The 20,461-nt window shown below is 40.6% G+C and overlaps 1 protein-coding gene across 4 annotated transcripts in view; it reads left to right on the forward strand.

Moving 5' to 3' along the window:
* DISP1 (dispatched RND transporter family member 1) overlaps positions 1–20,461 on the forward strand; it is an 87,846-nt gene that overhangs the window by 41,916 nt on the left and 25,469 nt on the right. For 3 of the 4 annotated variants that reach the window (XM_062605877.1, XM_062605875.1, XM_062605876.1), the window contains one exon: positions 13,582–14,118. In XM_062605877.1, the coding sequence (XP_062461861.1) occupies positions 13,613–14,118 (506 nt within the window). In that variant the 5' untranslated portion in view covers positions 13,582–13,612. Of the gene's footprint in view, positions 1–6,391; positions 6,454–13,581; positions 14,119–20,461 lie in introns of those variants that run through there. The other variant, XM_062605878.1, reaches the window with a different exon arrangement.

Here is a 20,461-nt window from a genome sequence, read left to right on the forward strand (position 1 = left end):
AATTTTGAAAATCCTTTAGGAAAATGAATAATGAAGCAGCTGCTAGGGGGCTTTCTCCTGTTACTTTTACTAAGCCAAAGGAGTAGCACTAGGTTGAAGGTTGAAATTGCAATAGGTAGAACAAATGCTTCAGAACTACAGTTGTTGCTTAATGTGCTCTTAAAAGACTAGCAAGAACCTTCTGCTTTCTTCGCTGTGAGCATGAATGAAATGAAGAACAAAATGAATGGTTTCCTGATGCGTGCAACATAAATGTTTATTTTGCACATAACTGTTTGTACTGCAAACATACTATATGGCAATATTTACACAGTTGCAATAAACATTGATGTTATGTTATTAATTTCCCTGAAATGAGGTGCAAAACAGTGGTCCCTACCTTAAAAGTCATTGATAACTTAGTGTTTTCAAAGAATCTCTTGCATTTCAAGACTTTGTTCCTGAGCTGTGAATATGAACCTGAAAAACTGACTTTTTCTTTGCTTCTCTGGTTGAAATAAACAGTGATAGTTGTATTTTCTGGACTGTTGCTATATGAACTCCTCCAGATGATGGGAGAAATGCAGTTCTTTACTGTTTCTTTGATTGCAGACAAGTTAATATAGTTGTTTCTATGTCAATGTGCATTTCTCCTTTACTTGGAAGAAAAATAGACTGCAATAGTTGCGTTCACTGTAACGTCAGGATGATGGCTGTAATTTAAGTGCTGGTGTTGTGCAAGTGATGGAATTACTGTTTTTTATGTCACTTGTTTATTTTACGCTCAGATAAAGCATTCTGTTAGTTTTTCCCTCTGGTCAGTCTGGACTATTTTACAAGTGACATTATACATGTGTGCGCTTACATAAGATAAGTGTAGTTAATTCGTAGTGGAAAAGGTACACGTGTGAGAAAGGAATGTGAATGAGAAAATGTAACTGTGTGTAAACATGTTTATGCAGCTGCATTTTAATGTAACTTACTGGAGCGCTGGGTTTGGTGAAGAATAAAACTGCTACAACTGAAGACAAGCTATTAAACATTCCTTCAGAACATTGTGAGCTGTGGCTAAATCAGAAGTAGAGATCTTCAATTCTGCTTCCACATTTATTTGTACTTTTAACAAGTTTTCTTCTTATTAATATCAGAAAACTGGTTTAGATGCTAATAAAACCATCTTAACTCTCCATATTAAAGTGTTTTGCAGAGTATCACATCTGGTTTTTTTCTGGTTTTCATGATGAATACATAACTTTTTATTTTAACAATGTAAATAATTGCTTCCAATGTGGGGGATTTTTAAACTTAATAGCTTTTTGAGTTACTGTGGAGCCTCAAGATACATATTTCAATTCAGAGTACATGTGCTTTTGGAAACATGCAAAATAAAAGTTGTCTCTATTAGATCTTCACTGAAAAGAAATCATTAAATTGATGTTCGCATTTCTCTTGTGTAAGTAGATAAACCAAGATGGTCTTATATTTCATACAACTCAACCTTCACATGACCTGGTTTAAACCTCAATGAAAAAACTTAGACAAATACTGCTGGAGTGTGTCTCTTCAGTTGGGGGAGAAGACTGGAAAATAACACTACCATACTTAGAGCTTTTTAAACAATCAATAAAGGAAAGAGTTTAGAATCCTGATGTAGTTGTTTGCAATATCATAGTGAACTGGCTCTTTAATTACACTTGGGACTGAGAAGCCATTGTTCTAGGCACTTCACAGACAATAAAAGACCCTCTTTGCCCTCCAAAATTGATCTCTGTGCTTTGACTTTCAGTGATATTTAAGGTGATGTGACCTTAAACATCCAGTTTCCAGAATATTAAAAGAATGTGCTGGTATCTGTTTTATTGAATGTAGTGTGGAGAGTTAAAATTTCCCAGTTGCACGTCAGGAGTCCTCTGTTTATCTAAAAAACTCCAAATAGAGCATGATCAGCAATCGTGTACTTAACATTTCCCCTCTCACTACTGCTGGAGGACACTGCTTTGTAAGGCTTAAAGCTTTTTTCAGCCCCTCTACACACTTAACTCTCAGCCTTTCTTGAGGATATCTGTTATGAAAGATTTTGTGATAAAGTCTGGATGAGTGGAAGCAAGTATTTCTGGATCCAAGAGCACCATATTGGCACTTGGCTATCTCTTGAAGAATTATCAGGTGTGACACAATCAGTGGTGGTCTAGACAGCAATCTCTGATGGATCAAACTGACTCAATCCAATTAACTTCCTCAATACTGTGCTCCTGGCATGTCCCATGTACTGCTAGAATCTGGAAGATCCCACTATGGGCCCTGTGTACCCCTGAATAATTAAAGTAGCTGCCACTATCTCAGTATTACCTGAAGTGCAGCACAAAAGTACACGGTAGTGCAAAAAGCAGTAAATAAATGGTTGGTCCTTACCATGTTTCTCCTACTGCATTATTTGTTTTACATGTCATTTGGTAAATTTCCTACTGTGAGTATGGCACTCTAGCAGCTAAGATGTAGTAGAGAATATTGTGTCCAAGTTAAAACCACCAGTCAGGAAATTCTGTAGGTGGATAGGAATCGTAATAAAAATTCAATGTAGCTATAAAACGTGCCATGTACAGAACTCATTCTGTCATTTTAACCTCTCATTAGCTCTTTACTTATAGTCCATATTCCCTCATTCTCCCCATTTCATTACAATTCGGCAGAACTTCTGCAGCATCTCTGGTACCCTGAACTGGCCTTCAAGGGTTTCAAAAGCCTCTGCACTTTTTCCCTGAGCACCTGAATAGTACTTCAGCATCAATGTCCCTAGAGCACCCAAACCTGTCACCAGCTCTCCTATTAGTGTCCAACACTGTCAAAGTCCTTCAGCTTCTTCTAAATCTCTCTTTCTCCTTAAAAGACACTGCTGTGACAAGAAGAATCTGTGATTAACATCATGTTAAGCTCTGAGAGTCTGAGCCAAGAAAAGGCTCAGAGAATGTTATGCTGATATCATTGGAAGGGTAGTAGCTTGGGAGCAGCTCTTGAAGGTGGGCAGCCAAAGTTTGCAGAAGTTGTTGGCTCTTGATAACATGGCCTGGGGTTAACTCCAGTTTAGTAAAGCCTATGAATGGATCATGGCCAAGAACTGCAACTCTTGATACCTTGCTTAAAGAAAGAGAATAGTCAGACTTCATACACTACAACAGAGTATGTCAGCTGTGCTTTGTAAATATGAATATAAGCTTCAATTTTTTAGTCTCATCTTCTTAAACCATGACAATATTATACAAACTGATTTACTTGAATCTCTGATTTAGTTTATTGTGTTCTATGATTCTATAAGAGGTGTTTTGGGTTCCCCCCCCCAAGGATTGTACTGTAGAATTCTGCGAGCTGTATTAGTATTTTTACTACTACTTGGTTTTATTAAGTATACTATGAAAAATACTTTAAAATCTCAGTTAAAAAGCTGCTTATTGTCAGAAGTTGATAAAAGATGCTTTGCCCGTTTCTCTAAGTTCAAAGGATTCCTCTTTGATCAGAGCATGCAGAGTACTTTTGCCCAGAGTAGCATGTCTCTCTTCAAGGCCTTGAAGTTCAAATCACAAACTTTTAAGTAATCACTGAAATCTAAAAATAATAATTAATCTTCACAGTGGTCAAATTTTATTCTGCTCATTTCCTCTTTAATGCCTAGTGAAGCTTTGAGAGTTTGTTTTCTTTATGATAGAAATACTGTCTCTTGGAAAATGCATTGCTAGATCCGTAGGTAGGTGGAACTTTCTGGTGGATCGGGGATTGTATTGACTGAAGCCAAGGCTGAATTAGTAATGCAGCTGTCCTGCAGATTCTCTGCACATGTGCATTTCCAGGTGGTAGATAGAGCAGAGTGTTAACTCATTTATCTTTTTGAGGCTTCTACAGATTAGATTTGACATCCTGATCTGCCTTGAATCAGCCTAAATTCCTCCATTTGTTTCCACTTTCTGCTTGTTCCTGTACCTGTGCTCCATGTGCTGCAGCGCTCGGTCCTATTTCCTGATCAGTTACAAATAAAGAAGTCAGCATTTAACTGATATTGCTGGAGATAAACAGTGGAATGAGTAGCAACATTCAAAGTTGAATGAAGGGGATGTTAAAGGGTGTGTGATGGAGGTGTCCAAACCAGGAGCGTGCCAGGGGGACTGAGGGGCAGAGGGTAGCATGGGGAAGCACTCACAGATTGCCCCTCAGATACTGAAAGGCAATAATTCTCACAAATCTGTAACGCAAATACATGATACATTATATAATTTGCACAGGAATCATTTTGTTAAGCATAACCTATGAATGTATATTATACATTCATTTTACTATCGTCCAGTAAGTTGATGTGCTAAAATGGAGAAATGCTATTTTGTGCAGTGCATATAATCTGAGAGCTTTAATAGACTCTAATCCTTTAGTTTTTGATAGCCCTTTTCCTCCTAGGGATCAAAGCAGTGAGATATATGCCTCTTGTCACCTCTTTGAGGTGGTTAATAGATAGAAGTGATTCAGTACCTGTTATACAGGCACATTTACACATTTAATAAGTACTTTTATTAGTAGATGGGTTTTTCAGATATGTGTAGAGTTTGTGTGTTTGGAAAAGTAGCTTTGAGATTATTGTTGTGACACTTCTGGGCTTATTCTGTGTTTCAGCTGTTTGGAAGTGAGTATCAAAATGTAGTCCTGCCTCCATTTTTAGTTATGGTTGAACGTTATCTGCTTTGTAGTACTGCTGTTTGTTCAATGAACGTAAGTGAGTTTCTTGTGTAAGAACTGTGGGATGGAAAGCAAGGTTTCTGTTAGAGAGCCTATCAGTGTTAGAAAAATGTTGTTCTAGGGAGGATGCCGATGGTATGTGGGAGGTGGAGACAGGGCAGCTGATGCCTGGAGAAGTGACATTTTCCAGTTGAAGCTAAGTGGGAAAGGCAGGGAACAGTGGTTTAATAAAGTAATGTTTCCCCTTAGATGTGGAGAAGCGCACAGTCCTTCACCACCTGTTAGAGACCAGATCCAGTAAGCAGGAAGAGCTGCTGTGTGTAAAAACTTAGACCAGAGTCAGGATGAATAATTCTAAGGTCACACCGGGGGAAACAGAGTTCCCTTTGGTAAGACTTTTGTTTTTTTTGTTTTACAAGGAGTAAGGATGCATGTAGATGAGAGATTCCTTTTGCTACAAGTTCATCCTGACCCTGAAATCAGAGCCTTGTGTTTCAGCAGAGGGGAAAGAGAGCTCTTCTGAAAGGCCAGTCCCAGGTGAGTTGTGATCTGCTTCAGATCTGGTTTATAAGATGTGCCCCAGGAAGATGCCAGTTCTGAGGTTTGCATCTAAGATACGCAGAGCTGAGGAAAAACCAGGAGTCTGCTCCCAAAGCGTGAGGCTTGTGAGCATGTTCTGTTAGCAGTTCCTTTGAGCATACCCTGGCAGAGCAGGCTGAGAGCAGCTTGTAGCATTTCCCCTGCTAATAGTTTTGTAAGTTCCTCATAATACAGCTTTGTGAGCAGAGTGAGGACAGCGTTCGCCACCTTAACACTGAGCTCTTCCAAAACTCAACCTGTCGCTTTATTTCTGGGGTCCTACAATTGAGGGTTCACATATCCCCAGACTTCAGCAATCTTGTTTCATTTTGGCTTGTAAGTGACCAGGCAGTTTTCAGCTTTTTGCGTGAAGTCTGTAGTAATTCAGTTTGTGTGTATAAAGCCTTTAAGAAGGTGCATCTGAGGAGTGTATGGATATGTTTACTTTTGGACTACTGGGTTCTCAAGTGCTTGAGTGTGAAGGAAGCTCACTAAAAGGCATGTAAGGTACAAATATCTGAAAACCTGGTGGGGGGAAAAGCCTAATTGTGTCAACGGATTTTCTTTGTTGCTGTTGGGAGTGTCAGAATTATTCTGTAAGAAATGCCTGACAACCAAAGGATGAAGTAAGAGCTTGGGGCTCGGGGACAAGACGTTGCCAGGAACTAATGAGGCCCGAGGTGAGTTTAAACTCTCTAAATGACACTTGGTGCTGTTTTCAGTGTCCCGCCTTCCTCAGCTCTTTATATTTCACAAACGCTGGGGGCGAGGTGCTGCCGCTTGTTTGCGCTTTCCGCCTAAGGATGCGCGGTGAAGCAGGGGCACGGTGAGTGGCAGGGGGCGCGGGCAGAGCGCGGCGCTCATCTCCACATGAGCCTCAAACCAAGCGGATCAAAGAGGGCTGGAACCGAGGGCGGGGAGCGCCCTGGGGCTCCCGCATCAGTGGGGAGGAGTCGGCGGGGCGCTGCCAGCTCCCAGACCTGCCGCCGGGACGGGAGGGCTCGACTCGACTCGACTCGACTCGGCTCGGCTCGGCTCGGCTCAGCTCAGCGCTCCCCGCTCGGCGCCGGAGTTGTGCAAGCGGCGAAGCGAGCGCGGCTGCCGGTGGCTGCTCTCCCCGTGAGTGGGGATACCTGGATGAGGAGGGGGCTGCTTTCTCCCTCGAGCTGATCATCTCTGGTAAGCGTGGAGAACTAGGTTCCTTGTGTTGGATCGTTTCAAATCTGGCCGTGAGCTCCCGTGCTGTGCTTTAGGTTACAGCTGCAGCAGCTCGGGCTTTCAGCGAGCGTTAGCGCGGAGGTTTAAGACTGTTGTGTACCTTCGATTTATTTACACTGAAATGTTACTTTGTAATGCAAGGAGGGTCCTGGGCTTGTAAAAGACTGCAGCGGGGTAGAAATGCCGGAGAGCTTAGGACCCTCCTAGCGCTGAAGAGCCTGGTGAGAAAGAAAAACACCCCCAGGGGTGGCGAGCCAGCAATTTCAACAGATGTGCTATTATTCAAGTGGTGTATGAAGTTTATCTTTTGGCTCAGCAGACGGGAGACGTAAAACCTACATGGGACATGAAGCGGGAGGGAAAGAAAGCAGTTATGGCATGTTTAGCTTTCGAAGAAAATGATTGTTGGGCTGCTCGTGTAAACTGTGTCTTCTGTAGCTCAAGGTGAAGAACGCTCTGCTTACCAGCTAGGTATGAGCTGCCTGATGTTCGCCCGCGTTCCCACCAAGAGCTTTGCTTGTTTAATATACAGTCGTTGTAAAATTATTGTGCTTCTATTAAAATACGAAGAAAGAAGTGCAATTATCAGTAACAGATTCTTTAAAGAGGTTCAAATGTAGCATTTGAATTTGGACAGAAAACAGAAACCTGATTCTAAACAGATGGTCCAGAGGTTTCTTAACCTCTTTGGTAAGGCTGATATGGCCAGGATGATAGTGGGCATAGCCGGAGCTGTGTCCTCAAAAAGTGCCTGTGTGTCCCTCTACAACTGTAATACTTTAGATATTAATCCCACAGTGTGATGAAGTCAAAGTCTGTGGAACTTTCAGTACGAATAACTCCTTTTACATCCAGTAAGAGATATATTTTGGTTTTCCCCCCTCAGTGTGAGCAGGATTAGAGCTATTTTGGACCCGAATATTTGCAATTGCAGAAACTTAAATGCCTTTCCTATGGTAATGGAAAGGCAGCAAGTTGTGTAAATAAGATTTAGTGTGATGACAGTCGCAGTTGTAAGAAATGTTTGGGGTGGTTTTTAACAGCTTACCATGCTCTTAAACTGTGCTGAGATATACCTGCTCCAAAGAGACATGCATGTTATTTCTTGTAGTATGTTTTGTTCCAATCACTTCTGCCTGTAGCTGTATCTCATTCCAAAATTCAGAGTATTTGAAGCTCTTTTTGTTCCTTTTTTTCTTTCCATTTTGCCCACCTATATAGATGCCTTTTCATAGAATTTTAGGCTGGTACAAAACTTCTGGAAGAGAATTTTAAGGGCTTCTTGTTGTTGCTTCTATCTGTAGTTTAATTACTTATTGGCAATTCTGACTTTGAAAAGACTTTGTAGTTAAAGCACTGCTATTGATTTCTTTAGTCAAAGCCCTGCAAATAGTCTGCTGTTGTTTTACTGTTTGTGCCAGAAGTAACTTTAGCTTAAAAGCAAAGCAAAATCTATTTCTGATGTTCTGTTTTCCTCACCCTTCTCAGTCTTTCCCGGCTCCCTCACCTCACAGCTGCTCCTGGTGGGTCAGTTCGTGTGCCAGCTTTTGGCAGCACTGGTTCGCTGGTGCCCATCTGCAGCATGAGCTGTGGTCCTGGCATGGTGACATGTGGAAACTCCCTGTCACAGGAACTGCAATTCCCCAGCAAGCCTGCGACGCAGGAAATGAACTCATGTTGTCTGAGGTGCAGGATGGGGCAGCTGCTCAAGTTCTGAGGCTGCTCAGAAGGATGGAGGGGCTGCAACAGCTCTTGAAACTCTTGGTATAAAATGAAGGAAGGGGGGAAATTCCTCTTCTGCAAACCTCTTCTGCTTCTTAATTGTCTTCTAACTACTAGTGTGTGGTGCAAGTACTTAGATTGTTGAAAATCTGCTTGTTAATAGGGTGACATTAGTTGGGAAAATGAGTATTTATGGACTGTGCAGAAAATAAACTGACCTTAATGGCATTTCTCAAAAACAGAAGCTACATTTCAGCAGTCCTCAAAGCAAAATGGCTGCATTAGTAAGCATATCAGGTAAACTTGTGTGCTGATGAAGTAAGAATTCTAGAATCTTCTTGGAGGTGAAATACACATATTTAAAACACACTATAATACCTGGAAAAGAAATGGAAAGGGCAGGGAAGGCTTGTTTTGGTAGGCGACTGTATTTTGTGTAGAGAAAGCTTTTCAGGGAAGACCCAGTGGTTAAGAGCTGAGATAGAAAAGCAAGAACCAGGCTATTGAGAGAAACCAAGCACCGCATATGAACACATAGGGGTAAGAGCTAGGGAATTTGAAAAATGCCTAGCTGAGAGCCAAAATAGAGCTCAACAACTATAAAACATGAAAAAGCTGTTTGACTTGCTAAAGACCATTGCAGTGATAGATAACTAGACGTCTCCCATAAAACCCAGTATCAACCACCAGGCACCACCTGCTACTCCTGCAAGCTCTGAGAAATAGCAAAGATGTAAAGAATTTCGGTGATGTGAAGGAGGAGAAAACCCTCCTTAAGAGTGGCTGTATACTGGTTGGCACAGCAAACAGCCCAGAGAGGGTTTAACTGAGTTTACACACTGAGACCATTCGCCACAATGAAAAGCTTCAGCGTCTTAAGGGACTACAAGACCATTATAATATTTCATCTGGAAGGAGACTTAATAGGTAGCACTGGGATTGTTAAGTGTTGCTTATTTCAAGAATGCACTACTTTTAGAATCCAGCTGGTTTAGATGAACTTTTGACATGAAAAGACTTTTGTTACTTCAGACATCATGTTCATCTCAGAACCATGACAGGTCTGGAAAGCTGGTTCAGCTGGCTGAGTGGCATGATGCTTTAGGATAACATTTTAAATGAAATGTGAGTTTTATCCTCTGTTAAATGGTAAATGTAAAGTTTTATAACCAGCTTAGGTTTGGTTTAGTGCAAGGTATAAGTTTTTGTTTGTTTGCTTTCTTATATGGTAAAAAGACCCCTCAACAGTTAGCTGTTCTCTGTCATCTTCAAAGATCTGTAGATTATCTGTACTAATACACTAGTTTATACCAAATTTCCACTACATCATTCTCTCTTGAATTTGCACTTCAACGAGTTGCAGTTGCAGACCTTACGAGTCCAGATGGAAGTTGTTGAACCAATGGGGTTTTAAGTATGGGGGGTTTTAATCTTTCAGTTGCAGCGAGAGGACCAGGTGAACTTAATCCACATCTAAGAAGAACAGGCTAGTTGGGGAGCACCAAATCCTACATAATTTTCAGTGTGGTACAGCATTACTTTATTTGCTAAAGTGGATGGCAGATGTCTGCTGGGTAAGCTGTGTTCATTGTTGGCCCCGCAAACAGTAGGGGGGGTTACTCCATGAAACCATCGCCTCTGCAGACCAAGGTAATTTCCAGATACAACAGTCCTCCAAGCTGCTGTTTTGAACCGTGTGGCTAAAGTGCATTCTTAGCAGTTACCCTTAACAAGCATACAGTAACTAAAGATGATTCTAGTTTCCTTAGCAGTCCAGCTGGCATCATTTCTAAATAGATGTTAATGTTTGAAACGCCCTGTGTCCAGCTAGAGAGGTGGCTACTTAAGTGTGATGTATTAAACATGTAGGTGAGTACTTTTTCCAATTGTTTTTAAACTTCAGTTAAGTAGGGCTGCCTATATTAAACCCTGTATTATTTACAGCGTCATTATGCAGAATACCTGTCCGCTGCTTCAAAGCCTTCAGGTAGAAATTGGTATAAGCCTGAAAAATCTCGCTCAATTGAGAGTTTGCGGTTCCCAATTGGAGAGGAGCAAATACTAACGCAGTCTGAGGAATGCAGCAAAAATAAATGTCAACACTGAAAGAATTCAGAGTTGTTAAAGACTGTGTTTTCAAAGATTCATATTTTTAGATGTTTTTCATCATGTTTTTTCATGATGAACAAATTCTTTGATTCCCCACACCCATGTGTTATTAAAATCTGTGCTTTTACTTGTTGCATTTTAACCAGCTTATTTGTGCATCCTCTAGAGGAGGGATTCTCAGTTAACTCTTATCGTTAGTACATTTCTTAGTAAGTTCCCAGTCACTGCAGTTATGCCAGAGGAGACAATACAACAGAGAGATAAGACTATAACCTAAGAACGTATTTTGGTATAACAGCTACAGGTGAAGTTTTGCTGTCAATGGAATTGCAGTTGGTTGTAGAGAGACATGAGTACTTAATTTTTAACACCCTCAAATGTGAGTGAAACAAAACTCAGAGGACATTAGACTTGTCAAGTGACATCAACCATCTAGCATCTGTTTAAAGGAAAGCTACCAAACCAAACGCAAATGTACATCCCAACTCATTCTAAAGAGTTAGCTTGAGTCCCAGTTCTTTGTGGTGGCTGAATAAAATACTGAATCGGATGGCTACCTTAAGTATGCAGAGTAGTTTATCTGTCTTTAATACGGCATTGAAAGAGCTTCAAGATAAGCATGTGCTTCCATTGCCTTGCTTGAAGACTCCATAAAAATGGACAGAACTCAATAGTTTCTCAAGGCTTTGGAAGAGAGAATCAGCTTGATCTGTTAATATTTTTGTAGCTTGAAATTGTTCATGAGTGGCCTTGTTCAACAGGAGAACAAAGCCAGAGTTATATGTTGTGGTAGGGATGATGATGATCCTTGGCTTTTCTTTGAATTTATTAGTTTCTGATGAGCCTTTCTGAATGCTCTGTTGAAACTCAAAAGGCATGTAGGTAGATATTGCATTTGTTGGGAATACTGCATTTTATCTTTGATCATATTAAATGGAGGCTGGCTGGAACAAAACTTCTAATTCCCGTATTGGTGTTCATGAGGGGCACAGATGCACTGAAGGTCCCAAGCCTCTGTGTCTGTGCTGGGATTGCCGAGCTTCTGTGTGCTTACATCTCTGTTTGGCACATGCATGCTTTGCGTGTAAATGTGTCGTTTCCTTTATAAACTGATTTGAAACAGCTACTAAACATTATGTCCTGTTATCTCAATGGCTGCATGCTGCAGATGTCCTGGGCTTAAAGCAAAAGGATGGTGCATCTGCCTTCTTGAAGCGGGTGAGGTATTTGGAGTATTATTTCCCTACCTAGTTTTCAGTTACAGTAGTAGTCTGCAGGACAGTAACTTTGAGTGTACAGCATTTTCAAGTGGTATAGATGTGTCAGACTAACTTAGAAACCAGAATGTAACAGCATCAGTGTGCAGTCTATCCCAAATATAGAAACAAGCAGCCAGAAATTCCCTAAATGCTGCCACATGCCTCAAGAGGAGCTTTCTCTGCCTTAATGTCCCGCTCTTGCTCTGTCCACTTCAGCAGGCTTTGAAGCTGTCTACAGTGCGAGAGGGGAACAGCCTGTTCAAACACAGTGGTATTTCACACAGCTAACGTATCTCTTCAGACTGAAGCAAAGTGTAGCCAGCCACTTGAATTCACTCTCTGTGCTCAGCAGAGAGTCCTCCATGGGCTTGACTTGTCTGGGCCAGGGTAGGGGGTACCCAGCAGGAACGTGTGGAATTGAAGGCTGGAAAGAATACACTCGTTGAGCAGCATATTCTCCTGTTCTGAGCAGTTATCTAAATGCAAGTGATTTCCCAGGGCATCTGGCTCTGCACATGATCTAGAACAAATAGCAGAGGATTAATCTTCCTTCAGGAGTGAAGGATTTAGCTATGTCTAGGAGAGATGCTGCGCGGAGGTGGGGGCTGCTGGGGGCAGCATTCCACTCTGCAAAGCGCTTTCTGCTCAGAATTGGCATTCAGGTAATTAAATAGCTCAGCTAGCTGGGCAGGCTTAGCTCTCTGGGCACTCAGCAAAGGTATCGGGGAAGAAAATGAGATAGAAACTTGCTCGCTTACCTGTTTTAATCTGTATGTTGTGTCTTTCTGTGAAGTTCAGTGTCTGCAATGCAAGCCTTGCAATTTGGGCTTGGGATGATTAAATTCAGTAAGCAATTAAATTGCTTAAATTCAGTGTTAAAAAGGTAACATTAAGTTAGCCAAAGCGGTCGTAATTAACTGACTTTTTAAAGCACGAGTTAATTTATTCTTCTAAATAGCACATAATTAGTGTTCTTTCTCCTCTTCCCTCCCCCTGCTATGTCACTTGGGAAGTAAATTCCTATCTGAGTGTGATGTTTGACCTTTCGTGTTATTTATCAAAATAATAATCTCCAACTTATTTATTAAAACATGATTCCAATTACCAGGGGGGAAATTGGCTGCTGCAAGCGCTTCAGACGAGTTCTGATTTTGAGCCAGGCTCCTCAGTCCCCCTTCCAGTGTTAATAGTTTTTCACTTACTTACATTCTGCTTGAAAAAGACAAGGCTTTGGAAGAAAATCTTTACTATCCTTTATTTACAGCACAGTGAATTTGTTAACTGCCTTTGGAACACGTGTCACTCAGAAGCATGAGTTTCTCAATCAGCCTTAGTTGAATCCCGAGTTTGTTTATTTTGAAGCTTGGGAAGAGCATGGTTGTGTTTAGTGTTTTGAGCTTCTGCTAAAACCATAGTCCACCCTCAGAAATTCTGACAGATGCCTGCTGGAGTGGCTTGAGTTATTTAAATAAAGTAACGCCTTCCAAAATACAAATATGTCTCATTTTCAATAGAAATTTGAGATGGGAAGGGAGGTTATTGAAACCAGCACATTAATGATTATTAAACAACCTCTGCTGTGTGGTCCTGTCTCCTGCTGGCTTTCAAAGCACACAGGCAAATTGCAGTGCAAGGTGTGGATGGTTACACAGGTTATACCAAAATCTGTTTTCATAACTAGAGGCTGTTACTTACTCTTGTTCCCATGCATCTCAGTCACTAGTTGTTAGCTGTGACCCAGGGACTGTTAAGTGTCTATTCATTTGACTTATGCCTTGGTTTATTCACTGAGCATTTATGCAACTTCACTCTCAACTTTTTGTTAAACAAATGAAAGTCCTTCATGACATTCCTGGCAGTGTGTGAATGACTCCTTTCTATTTCCTTGTCTTGTGAAAGGTGAAGATGAGAGAGCAGCTTTACTCACTTTAATCTGAAGTTATTTCTAGCATCTGAAAACACCACAGCTTTGTAAACTTTGTTTTATTTGTTTCTTCAGGAGCACTGCGTACCCACTGAGAACTGGGAGTATGGCTATGAGCAACGTCAGTGACTCAGTGATTCTGAGTAATGGCAGCATCTTGTCAAACGCTACAGGCCCAGGTATTGTTGCAGCTTCTGATGGAGACGTCACGGCCCAACAGCTCCCATCCAAGGAAACACCAAGAGCAAAAGCGAGTCCAAATGGCTGCCTCCAACTTAATGGTACAATCAAGCCATCCTTTCTGCCTTTAGACAACCAAAGAACTCAGCAGATGTTATCTCAGTGCTGCCACCCTTGTCCATACCATCACTCTTTAAGTAGCCATAATAACAAGCAAGAATGTCATTCGGTGGTTGGCAGCTCTGCACCATCTCCTGTGACTTCATGCTGCATGCAGCCACATACTGAGTATTCAGCATCTATTTGCCAAAAACACACCCCCATATATCAGCCTGCCTGCTGTCTTCAGCCCTCCCCATCCTTCTGCCTTCACCATCAGTGGCCTGACCATTTTCAGCATCAGCCTGTGCAGCAACATGTAGCCAGGATAAGGTAAGCAGACTGTCTTATTTGTTAGTTCTCGGAGCGGGTAAACTTTCCCAGAACTATTTCATTTTCTTACACACGCAGATGATGAACCAAATTTCTTCCCCAGTGTTTTCACAAGTTAATCTGTGCTGTATTACCAACTTTTTTCTTTTCTGGAGAAACCAGATGAGGGAACTAGTTTTGCTGGGCCACATGAATAGTCCTGAAGTGAATCAGCTCTTCTGGGGGGTGGAGGGAGCATGTTTTTCTTCTTGGGGGTAGTCTGGAAGCTCAGTGACTCTTTTACAAGGCATACTGTACATCTATATTTGTGTGAAACAAACCAATACAGAGACAACTAAGAACAACAAACCCAATACGGAGATAAGAAAACTCTGGCACAACTGCTATTTCTGCGTAGTCTAATCAAACCTTATACTTCCTCAAAAAGATGTGTTGAAAAACACTTCCAATAATTCTATTTATGAGGGTGTTTTTTCTTTGTCAGGTCAGCTGGTTCAGTGAGTTGTCTCCATGTCTTCTCAGTGTGTGTATCTGCTGAGCTTCAAAGTTGTGCTCAGATTGAGAAATTCTGGATTGTTCCAGGTTTTAATCCTTTCTATCCTCCACTTCATATGAACTTGCCCTTTTATCTGTTCACTGCCTTTGGCATTCCAGTGACTGTAGTCCTGGCTATAAGGAGCAACAGTCATAATCTACAGCCAGCAGATCCTGGGCAAAAGAGGCCAGTTCAAGAGGCAGTGTCTAAAATCCAAATTCCCTGTTGCAGTAAGACACTTCTAAGCTTTTATGCAGGGTTATTTTTTTCCTGAGTTGCTATTGGGCCAAACCGGACGAATTTTCATGGGGGGTAATAAAATCTACCCTTCTCCCTGTCAGCGGACATCTGCATCCTTGCCTGAAACCTTGGAGCTCTGAGTATATCTTAGTCAGTTCTAATCATTTTATCTTGATGAAATGTATGAACTAATTTTAAACTTCTGAGAGTATTAGTCTGGGACAAATATGTAATGTGGAAAAAGTCAAAGTGAATAAAGCTTTTTCCTTGAGGTGAAAGCAGATGAAAATAAGGATAATGATAAAATGTGCAAATCAGCTTCCCTCTGCCAGAAAATGGAAAAAATCTTCTCAGTTGCTGGAACTGCTTATGATCAGACATGTTTTTTCCACCCCATACTTGTTTAAATGTTAAGTAAAGATGAAAACTCTCATATAATTTTGCATGCAAAGGTATGCAGGATGTTGAGCCATTACAGAATCAGTCATACTTTTCAGACTGTCAGAATGGGCACACTGATTTCACTGTTTTATTCCCTGTGCAGCAGGACTGTTAAACTTCATCTGTATTCCACAGTCTTAAGGGAGGGAGCAAATACGATCCAGAATCTGGATTTCTGTGCATACTGTAGAAAAAAAGAACAGATACAATAAAATAATGTTTTCCATAGCACTTCATAAATACAAAGACTTTGTTTGAACTGCTGTGATTGGGATCTTAAGCCAAGATGCCTTTTTTCATCTTGTACTTCCTTACCATGGTGTGCATTTGTACATAAATGTTCAGAAATTAAGTGCGGATTTATGATAAATATTCATCTTACTGTTAGCAGTCAAAATGAGGATACAGTCTCGCCTTTAAAACATGTGTACTTAGTTACTCAACTGTAGGCATTAGGATACTGTACATATTCCTATCAAGTGGTTACTGTTTAATTTCTGGACTTGCTTCTAGATAAGGCCATCAGTTTTCTTGGTCAGATGATACTTGCAATATGGTTCATAGGTCAGCAAATCAAACGAGTCCATCTTCTAATAGCCGCCCAGCTTCTGGTAGCCATTACTTGTTCTTTTAGCTCTAAATATGTATTAAATAGGAGTCGGGTCCCGTGTCATGTTGGGGAAGCTGGACTTTCAACTCCTTAAACTGGCCATGGCTGCATTAATGGACAATGCATGCATCTGACTGTATCACTTCTGTAATCAGCATGGAACCAGAGACATCTTTTTTTTTTTCCCTCTGGATAGTATACAAGGCATGTCTAATGTAATGGTGTCCTGTTGCATTGTGAATCTAGTTTGTCATACTGAGGTGCCGCTGTCAATGAGACATGTTGGTAGATGGTAAGAACAGGGAGTGAGTGGATGTAGCCTTGCAGGTAGATTACATACATGCTTAGGAAGAAGCAAACTGTCTCATTGGTACTTTGCAGTGCTGAAGAGAATAGGTGATAAATATGTATTAATTCTTTACATGCTCAGGTAACTTTCTATAGACAGAAGAGTAACGCTTCGGGGTGTGATATTTTTACATCGTCTTTGTTCTGCACTCTAGTTTTATTACATTTTGAGCCTATAATCTGCACAACAGCTTCTTCTTCAGATACTTTTCTTATGAGGCTAGTTGGAAATCGTCCAGTTTTCTAACACGTGCATGTTTTAACAGGGTTATTTAAAATGCAGGTTCTCATACGATACATGAAGTTCAGTGTGTAGTGAAACTGGCTTTCATTTTGGTTCTTTGTTTTTAAAAAATGCATTCAAATGTTGTTGTAAGTTTAAGGGGGGGAAGATGTGATTAGATAGAGGGGGGTGAATGCTTTCTGCAAACTGTATCGCTAATGCTTACAGCTCTGGGCAGGTAACCAATTGTTTCAGCACGACAGGTTTTGTCAGGTTTTGAAGCCCAAGGCTTAACGTTTTTCAGTGACCTAATATTAAAGGAATGTGGCTCTGGTATATCATTGCAGATTGGAGCATATAAAGAAGACAGATTGAAATAATGCCACACTTGTCCTGTCCTCTTAAAGCTGACTGGATCTGGAATTTTGCAATGTGTTCAGCTTTGAAGTTTAAACTAAATTACATGCAACTGTCATCCCCACACCATAACTTGAATGTCTGGGCAACTGGTACCTTTTTTAGATGGGTGAAAAGGGCTTTGTAGCACAAAAGAAAATATTTGCAATGGTCGGTGGTTTACAAAGTGATTGTGGCAAGAAATTCTATTGTAAAAGTAGGTAAAATACCTCAGCTGTTGGTTGTAATGATTCTGACGTAGATTCATCTGTAGATGATTTTGTAAGGCTGGAAGATCTTGAGCAAAGCTCTCTCTATTTGTGCACGTATTTAAGATGTGGTTCATTCAGCCATATTCATACCTCTTTTTTTAGTGGGCATAATGTCTTGACCACACAAATACTCCTTGAGAAAGTCCAGCTGTCTCCCCATATCAGGATGTGATTGTCCAGGGACTTGATTTGCTTTCTTACAACAGTTTCTAAACTTACCTGTTTGGAGCATGGCATGATTAGTTCTTCTTTTCAGGTACTATTGGAAGATTATTTTTCCACCCTGACCCTTTGGAGGACTCATGCTGAAGTAACCCTTTTTGTCTGAATGCATACTGAATATACGTCTAGAAAACTGCAAGGCTTAGAGGCACTGGAAGATGGGTAGTTATTGCCCCTGCTTTCCTGCCTTCTGCTTCTATAGATATTTCTGCAGGTAGACAGCAGAAATGAGAAAGGAGAACCGAGTATGACTGTTAGTCTGAAGAAATGGAAGAAGAATAAAGACTGATGCTTGACAACTGGAAACACCAAGCTAGGAGTCACTAGGGAAGAGTGAAACTGTGCAGCCCACCAGCATGTTTAGTGGGATGAAAGGAGGATAAAACAAGTAATGAAGGGCTGCATATTTTAGCAGAACTGAATACTGCAGTAAAGAAATGTAAAACCAGAAAACTCTTAAAATCATTCCTGGTATTTTTCAAAATCTGTTCTTTATATAGACATGTATGCATGTAAATAGTGCATTGTGCATAATAACTTAAGTGCATTCAGAAGAGGAAGAATGTGCAGAGGTTTTTTAGTAAGTCATCTCAGGGTTGTGGAAAGCATGGGGTAACAGTGCTGTGCATAGCTTATTGTCTCTGGTACCAAATTGAACTGCTTCTCTCAGACTTGTATGTGAAATGGAAAACACCAGTTAAAAGCTACTTGTGTCCTTACTAATCTTGGTGCCAGCTCTTTTGGGATCTCTCTTTGGTGATACAATTTAGACCGATGGACTCAGAGACAAAAGGTAGGGGAGAAAGAGGTCAGGGACCTGTGAAAGAACTGATGGATGCTGCTGCTGAAAAGGAAGCTGCTCTAAACTGCCAGTGCCTGTAGTACTTGTGCTGCTGCAATAGCAAACCAGTAAATTCATACAAATACTCTTTGCTCAGAGGAGACCTGCTCTATATCACCTACCATTATTTACATTTCAAGACTGTGCTGTTAATGCTTTTAGCTGAAGCAGATAAGTAAAAACAACTGTTCTGAAAAGTATTGGAATGATCCTTTGGTAAAAAGTACAGAACAAAAGGACATGTGGGATAGAATAATCTCACCATGATCATGCAGTCATCTCAAACTAGAACACGGAAATACAATCAGTTTAAAGCCTCACAGAACCATTAGCTTGACATATATTTAAGATTTCAGGATATATGTGAATTGTTCCCTGTCCCCCACCAGCCTCGTTTGGAAGTTTTATGTCCTAAAGCTTTGATAGTTTGAATTGCTGGATTCAAAGTTTTTGCTTGCTAGACTAATTTCGGTTCTAAGCAAGGCAAAACCCCTAGTGCTGTAGAGTCTGGTAAAGCATTAATATGTCCAGACTTACTGTGCATCTTCCTTTCAGTTAGATTTAAGCCTTCTTTTGAACTGTTTTGGCATTTCAGATTTATCTGCTGGTTCTGGGATTCTGAGTTCTGCTGTATCTCAGAGAGAGTTCTGTGCTGCACACTGTTTAAACAGCATTGCAGATAGACTTGAATGCTTACACTTTAATTAATACTTTAAAAAGCAGATCTTCAGAAATTAAAAGCTGTGAAGTGAGGGCAGCGTTATTGCTGCCTCTTACATTATAGACGCCTCTTTATATTTTCTTTCTAGTTACTTGGCATAAAGATTAGAACCAGTAAGAAAGAAAAAGCTCTTGTTTTTTTCAAAAAGCAAGGGAATGTTTGCCAAATACCAATCCTAATAACAAGACTTTGTTATGAAACAGCTCCCTGCTTGATTCCAGGAAAAGGATAACTGTTATCTAGTACATTCTGCATGGCTTGCAGAGCTGATTATACATATACACGTGTATGTAATATTTTCAGATACTCTCATTTCAGCAACATTAGCTCCACAAGAACTATGTAGAGTTTTTGAACAAAGCAGTTCCCACCTGTGTCAATATTTTCTTTTGAAAGTTGTTAGCCTCTTCTATGTTTGATGCATTAAAAGATACTTTGGGTTTTATATGAAATGTGTGCTAATGTCCTTCGTACGAAACACATGCATATACTGTGCTATAAATGAGTAAGAGACTTGGTCCTTCTTCTGGGAAGATTAAAAGTAGGTATCTTTAAAAACCACACTGCTTAGGTCAGATTTTTGAAGGTTGTTTCTAAAACTTTGTACCAACCTTGAGCCACTAGAAGGCAAAAGCTGTTTCTGTGGTGTCAAGGCTGGTTCAGATGATCCTGGAGGTCCCTTCCAACTTGATATTCTATGATTCAGTGGTCAGAATATTGCAGATATCTTGATTCGTGCTGTAGGTCCGGAGTTCCTGCATGTTGGTAATTTGTATGGAAACAATACAAATTCCGGCTCTATTCTCATTTAAGCTATATATTCCTTGCTAAAATAGGAATTCTTTAGCCAATAGCTTCCCAAAATGGCAAGGCTGGAAGCAGAAAGTTACCACAATCTACATGGTCCCTTTTGTGTCACAACATTAACAGCCCAGTGTCATACTTGGGGATTTTGATGTAGTTAAGAAAAGGAAAGGGAATGTGTAACATTCTCATGCTTCCTTCTCAATCTGAGTCCAAATGTGGGGTTCTCTGTTGCACAGATGTGGAGGAAGAGCTCTCCCCGTGACCAAACAAATGAACTGGTTCTTTTGTTTCCTGGAAATAATTCTTCATGGCAGTCAGTAATTAGAGCTGTGCTTTCTCAGTTTTAGTCATCTTGCTTACTTTTTACTTCTAGTCTTCTGTTATCCCTCAGTGTGATACCTTTAGCATTTTCTTCTGGTTTTATTAAATCATTTACTCTTCCCATGGTAATTACTGTGCATTGTTTGCTGTGCAAACACCACACTGCACTTTCCATTAGTCTTGCACAGAGCTGAAAGTAAGGGGCTGACATGCAGAGACCAGAATACAAATAAAAAATGCTATTTATAATTCAGTGGCTGACCAAATTAAAAATAATGTGCCTAGCAAAATATTAAGTGCACTTAAACCCAACCTCAGTTACTAGGCAGTCCAGGGGATCTTTGCAGGCTTTTAATTGTTCTCATT

Source organism: Pezoporus occidentalis, unplaced genomic scaffold (genome assembly GCF_034315485.1).
Source record: "Pezoporus occidentalis ecotype Australia unplaced genomic scaffold, CSIRO_AGI_Poc_V1 ctg93, whole genome shotgun sequence".
Lineage (NCBI taxonomy): Eukaryota > Metazoa > Chordata > Aves > Psittaciformes > Psittacidae > Pezoporus > Pezoporus occidentalis.